General features: G+C 34.9%; 1 protein-coding gene across 1 annotated transcript; it reads right to left on the minus strand.

Annotated features, from left to right (window-relative positions):
• Nucleotides 1-72: 72 nt before the first annotated feature.
• LOC117621450 (protein ZINC INDUCED FACILITATOR 1-like) lies at nucleotides 73-5865 on the minus strand. Its single transcript, XM_034351933.1, has 13 exons — nucleotides 5449-5865; nucleotides 4667-4707; nucleotides 4436-4496; nucleotides 4235-4337; nucleotides 4023-4125; nucleotides 3885-3938; nucleotides 3742-3804; nucleotides 2391-2440; nucleotides 2201-2276; nucleotides 1644-1853; nucleotides 1291-1378; nucleotides 781-866; nucleotides 73-632 (listed from the first exon to the last, which is right to left on the minus strand). Exons 1-13 carry the CDS (start codon nucleotides 5591-5593, stop codon nucleotides 408-410), a joined length of 1305 nt encoding a protein of 434 aa, XP_034207824.1. The 5' UTR covers nucleotides 5594-5865; the 3' UTR covers nucleotides 73-407.
• Between the last annotated feature and the right edge of the window lie 1206 nt (nucleotides 5866-7071).

Raw genomic sequence — 7071 nt, forward strand, 5'->3', positions numbered from 1 at the left:
AAAACATAAAAAGTAAACGAAAACAAGATTCGTGAGCACCCTACTACACACACAAGTAAGCAGGCTGCAGGCTGCACGAAAATCATTTTCGCTTATGTGGTTGTTCAGCCTTGGAGACCCGCAGTTGGCCATTGTCATTGACTCTCAAATAACATGGTTTCTTAGAAGCGATATTTGAAATAGCCATGCCTATGTCTACTTAAAGCAAGTGGCATATCTTGTTTTTAAAATTGTAGAAATAATTCAGTCAATTGTCAAGATGAGAACACGGTCACCACTAGCAATACAATCAGGACAATTCATATCGGTCCCCTATTTTACTAAATCGGTGAGCTTCTGTAGAGTAGATATAGTTATTTTTTACTTTCTTCAGTTAAGATGACAAAGTTGTAGTTTGGTTTTGCTTTTTAATGAGATTCTGTATCAAGATGATGGTAGACTAGTAGTTCACCGAGTCTTTGTAACGCAAGGATGCATGCAAGTGTGTAAGTTGAAATGAGATATAAAGTCATGTCTGAACTTACAGATAAGACATTCTTCAGCACAGATGCAATATTTAACATCAGGTAGAGGGAGAACCCAGATAACATTGCTATAAACGGGTAACTTGACAGCAGAGGTATTGTGATAATCTGCATATGAGAATCATGTGCCAAAAAAAAAAAAAAAACAACAAAGGTAAAGAAGAGCATAGGTCAGTCGGCATTACGTCGAAAGACATTCATAAAAAAAAATGCAGAAGCTACAACAATGCAAATGAAGCAGGAGCTGAAAAATTACCCCTCCAATGCGAGCAATCATTACAGGACCAAGAATCCTTTCCACAAACGGGTATAGGGTGATTTGGAACACAAAAAGACCAAAACCTACAAGTTGATAAAATCGTCAGCGATTATTGAGCATGTGTAGAGTTATTTACACAAATCAGAAATTGAAACTGTATCAAATACTCTATATCCTTGAGTGAACTTAATGTATCATGTTTAGTACATGTGGGCGTATCGCGTATGTGTATGTATATATATGCATAAGAAAGAAGAGGGCTGCACCCCTGATTCCAGTGACAATGTCAGAAAATTTTGAAAAGAACAGCAGAAACCAAAACTATGAAGTGATAACTCTACTCATCTAAATTTAAAATGGCCAAAAAGATGCCTGGACCTAGAATCTTAGGTGTCATTCATCTTTATTTCTTTGTATCTTGACATGCCTGTTATATGTATAAAAAAAAAAAATTGAGTCCTTTAAACGATGGAAAGAATAGAAGCAGATGGAAATATCAAATATTACCTGAAATTGCAAGAACTTCACCAACATTCTCAGTTGACAAGCTCAAACCCCCAAGCTTTCGAGGACTCACAGCCCATAATGAAAATATCTGATTTTTTGGGCAAAAGAAAAAAGTTTCACTTAATAGCCAATTTGGTAATTAGAGATAAATAAGAATGGGGACAGGGGAAGAAGAATAAATGAGTAAGTGAAGGAGTAAGAAATGCATTGTACAAAATGTCTTAAACCATTCAAGCACTTTTAATCTGCCAAAACCAGTGAGAAGAACCATTTCAAAGAAAGAGAGCAGAGGAAAAAAACCGATTCTGTGAACAATACTATACTTTTCCAACAGGTAAAAGGTATGAAGTTACCTCTGTATAAGCCATGTCATGAAGTGAGTATACACAATAAACAATGATTGCTGACATTAAGGGCCAATTCTTGAAGAGGTTTTCTTTTGGTATCTGTTCTTCAGTTTTTTGTTTTCCTTCATTTGCAAAAGACCCATAGGATGCAGTTTCTAGAGCTTCAAAAGAATCATCTTGCAATCTAGTATTTCCATTGTGCTTGTGTAAAGTTTCCTGCAACCACCCAGATATAGAAATTTTCTGTTAACACTTAAGAGTTTCAAAAGGTCCTTAACGTACGAATGTGCTAAAGATGACCCAAGTATACAAGGATACATGATTATAATGATAAATTCCTTTCCAAGGATATTGGATTACAAATATTGTTCATTTTGTAACTGCCTTTAGATGTAATGGAGGACTGTAAGGGCGGCCTGCATTCTGAATTTCATGGAGGTTAAGTGATGACAAAGTAGGGTTGAGAAGGTACAAAAACAACCATGAGAAAAAAAATACATAGGTCAATATTTAACATTTCAAAAGAGATTCAACAACATAAAGGAATATACTAAGATATGTACCGGAAGCCAGAAAGAAGCAATGCATACTCCAAATGCAAAAACTGATATACATAGGCAAGGCAAGAAGTACGGAAACCTACATCAAAGTTTCAGATTTTAGAACATCATGGTGCAACAAAGAAATAATTAGAAAAATTCTGAAATTTGACAATCTCACTGCAGCATACTTAAATCAACTAGCCAAACTTACCTCCCAAATATGGAGTTTTGGGAAAATATATTTGGATACTTGTCTGCTGGCTGCATAAAACATTGTAAAGAAACATTTGATTAAACAAAAGGATGAGAGAGAGAGAGAGAGAGAGAGAGAGAGAGATATATATATATATATATATCAGCAAGAAAAAAAAAAAAAAAAAAAAAACTAAAATCATCTGCTACCTCATGATTTTCATTAATCTGTACTCTTTAATTTAACCTACTCTTTCAAGAACCAACCTTCGAAAATCCCAACCCCTGTACTCATTCAGAACAGAATATGTTGCTTTGTTGCTAATGTGTGTTAAAGTTAAGTCTAATAGTATGCAAACTGGGAATAACTGTTCAAATCCCTGTAGGTGTCAATTTCAAGAACTTCATTTGTTTCTTGTTAGTTATATGGACAGTCCTTAGAATTAATTCCAGATCTTAGTCCACCTCATGCTTGCTCAAAGCCTTAAAATTAATTCCTAAGTGTCAGTGACGCCCTCATGCTTGCTATCTCCTCTACACTCATTTCATGCTCTTAGGTACCATCTCACACCTTCTCAGGAGGTGGGAGTTTCATTTCTCAAGTTTTGGCTTTCTCAAGGTTCTGTCAGCAGAAAACAAACCAAAACAGAAATTAGGCTACATGGATTTTAGAGTGTTTTCCAACACTAATGTGCTGAGATTCTTGGAGAAGTTTCGTTTTAATCTTCTTTACACTTCTTAAGTTAAATAACTCTGTTTGTTCTGTGGGATAAGCTTGTAACGAGTGATGATTCTATTTTTGGTTAATACGCCTCAAACTTCTAAAAGCATATCCTCTTTATCAAATTCAAGATTCCATGGTTCTGCTACCTGAGTCATTGTTTTAAAAGGTGGAATTAAAACAGGTTCAGTTGTGATTTGTATTCATTTATGTTTCTGAATCCTTTTCTCAAAATCTGAAACTGATGTGATTTCTGGACTGTACATGTATTTATTCTATTTTTCTTTTACTCTTCTATACAGCATATGTTATTACTTATTGAATTGAATCTGTTGTACATATGTAATTTTGATTGTGACCATGTTAGAATGTGAGCATTTAACCCGAAACCAATTGGCAATCGGTGGAGAGGCCTGAGATCTTTTAAACTACTAATGCAAAGCTTCCTTTTCTGATGTAGGATAATACTTTCCACAGTAAACAACTTCTTAAACGGATTTCATCATGGAATATGTTTAGTACAAAACAAGTGAACCAAAATTTGTATACACGGAAGGACATATTAAACAATTAGCAAGACAAATACACATTCATCGAGAGAGTCTCTGAAGTGTAGTTCCTAGAATAGAAGTACAAGAAGTAGAATTACCTGGGCCAAGAAGCCTCCCAAAGCTGGGCCAATGATCAATCCGATACCCCAGGCCACACTAACCTGAAAACAGATTATATATCTCAAAAGATGTAGTAAACTTATGAGAAGTTGTAGAAAACAAGAGGACAATGTGAGCTTACTGTTGACATGCCTAAAGCTTGGTGTTCTTCTCGAAAGGCTTCACTTGCGTATGCCTGGTCATGCAGTTAAATCATACATGTAAAGTAAACTTGACTTGACATACATGGTTGATAATCATATATGGAACAATATGATACCTTTATTGGTCCAAGTAAACCATTCAAACATCCAAGAAGAAAGCGTGTAGAAATGGCCATCCAAAAATTTACACTGAGTCCAAATAGAGTGTTGAAAATAACCCTGAGCCAATAATTATTCAAAATAATTTATAAATATGTTGAAGCAAACAGAAAACCTTCATTGCCGAAGTATGAAACTGAAACTCAATTGCAGAATAGAAGTTACTAACACTGCAGCAATCCCTATTATTATGACAGGTTTACGACCGTAGCGATCAGCCACCACTCCCCAAAAAATTGATGTCAAAACTCTGCCAATCATAAATGAAGCCCCTTCACAATATAACGAAGTTTGTAAAGAACACTTGCCAAGAAACTAAAATGTGATGAATAACTAAATTTATCTCTAAGAAAGGTAAGAACTGACTCACCTACATAACCCGCATAGTAGCCAATGTCTTCCTCTCTTTTAGCAATATGCAAATCCCTGATCTGCAAAGAATAGTTAATCCAACTTCTCTATTGGAATCTTGAAATATCAAGTAGAATTCAAAGGGCGAAAGCAGGACAACAAGTGAACAAGGGGAAGACACTTTTTTATTGTCTTACAGAACATTTTTTTAGAAATACAAGTAACAACGCTCTTGAGAAAGTATACTCACCATAAAGTAAAGAAATGGAAAGAGAGACGATATCGGCAGCGCTGAAAATTACCACAGAACAACAGAACAGGGTTAAAACATTTGAATTAGATTAGAAGACATAGCAAAGTACAAAATCATAAAAAACCTGACAGTGCTACAGTATACCAACTTTACAAAGCAACTATTCTACAGAGGAGATATAAATAATTCATAGAAATGACAAACCAATTAAAGTATAAGAACAGATCACGATTCCGCATACAAGTTTCAAGCTACCCTCTTATATGGTAACATATGAACAATTGATTGCCCTGAATCAATTAAATTCCAAAAAGTCTTGTATGAAGTATTGAATCTATAGTTCATTAGAAAACCGCAGATTTTAAAAAAAAAAAAAAAAAAAAAACCAGGTTTTTTTAATTTCAAATTCTCCAGTAACTCATTGTAAAACCGCAGATATATTCTTGGCAGCAATCTGAATGCATCAGGCACTTAAAACACAACATATTCCTGATTTCTTTTTAAGTTTTTAATCTACGAACATCAATTCTAAGATTAGTTTCTTCTATGAAACACTGAAACTACTTTCAAATAATGTGGTGAACTTTCTGAGCACCCATATTTTCGTAATCGAAACTCCCACAAATCAATGAGTTATAACCTCATCATACGTACATGCCACAGCATGCAGAAGAACAGCAATGGAAGTGAAACACAACACCATGAACAAGAATCTGACAACCCAATTGGATTCTGCTCAAGAACAACATTATATTATATAAAATGACAGAAGGGCTTACCAGCTGAAAGAACAACAAGCCATACAGCGACAATCATTTTAATGGGCAACCCTCTTTGCAACTCTTTACGCTGTTCAACCTTACAGCCAGGGCAATTCTCATAGTAAACCTTCTTCAGCAGCGCCTCTCTGCTCTCCTCAGCCATGTTTGATGATTTGCTTTGAACCCAGAAACTCAAAAATGGCTTCTTCTTTTTTTCTGGTTTGAGTTTGGCTCAGAAGATGACTTAGGAGATGAAATTTGGTTTATTTTTCTGGGTTTTGTTTTTCTACCCGTCAGGGTTCACATGAAAAGCACAAAAAATTATTGATGGTTAATAATTCTCACTTGGCTTTGGCTGTTTTGATTTGTGATTGGCATCATTGCATGCGTCAGCTACAGGCAGTGAGAAATCATAATCATTGAAGCCGGTGGACAAAAAACCAGCGAGGAAAATGTGACCATAATTAAATATGAGAAAACTTGTGGGATTTGAATCAAAATCCAATGAAACAGCCAATCCATCTTAAGAAATAAAATATGACGTACAAGGAACTGTTTTGATACGACAAAGAAAGAAAGAGAAACACAAATCGAATTGGAACATTAGCGGGACTGTTGGACTGAGACTTTATTCTCACGTCCATCAATACGCTAAACGACAAGCGCCTTCATAAGGTAAAAGACGAACTCGACATTTGTTTTTTTGTTTTTTGTTTTTGTTTTTTTTGGTCAGAAGAGAATACATCTTATGTAACTCTTTAATTTTTTACACACTACATTTTTAAAATTCCCCACAAATCGAAGAACTTGGTGGTGAGACATGTGCAAGGAAATAATTATTTCATGTTTTGTATATGTAACTTTGGTAATATCTATGATTTCGTTCAATTATGTATATATATATATATCTATGTGCATATAAATTGTTTTTTCTATTTTCTCTTAGAAGTTCCATTTGTAGGTTTATTTACTTTTTATTTTTATGTGTGAGTTATAGTAATATAACATTTTTGTTTTTATGAATTATTGTAATGGTATTCCGCACCATAGAAGTAAAATTCTAAGTCCGCCACTGCCAACCCCAACCCCGGCCGCATCTTCTAATCCTCATCAACATGCCCGACTCATAGAGTGCGTGGGTTGGGCGACAACATAGGGACCTTAAAAAAATGGGACCTCTTTTAGCCCAAGAGTTATAGTAGAAAAAAATTTATTTATGCAACTGATGCTTTTTGAGCTTTATTCTAAAAAAAATTGGGCATTTTTCCTTATTTTTCATATAACGGACCTCTTTTACATAAACTAACAAACTTAGAACCTAAGCTTGAAACTTATTATTTTAATTTTTGTTCAAAATGAAGTAAATGTTGAACATGAAGGGCATCAAATTTTATTTCTACCCAAAACCTCTAAAATCAATGGAACGGCCCTGCCCATCAATATCTCACAACTCCAACCACAATTCTCTCCAGCAGCCACACATGCCTCAAAGATTGGGCCTTATTCATCATCGGCATCATCTTACGATGAAATAATTTGCAGATTGTGTGACGAAAGTCTTCCATTGCAGCAAATGAATAACATTAGGTATGACATTGCAAGGGGGTAAAATCCAACTAACCCTATGATTAAATAAATAAA

Source organism: Prunus dulcis, chromosome 3 (genome assembly GCF_902201215.1).
Source record: "Prunus dulcis chromosome 3, ALMONDv2, whole genome shotgun sequence".
Classification (NCBI taxonomy): domain Eukaryota; kingdom Viridiplantae; phylum Streptophyta; class Magnoliopsida; order Rosales; family Rosaceae; genus Prunus; species Prunus dulcis.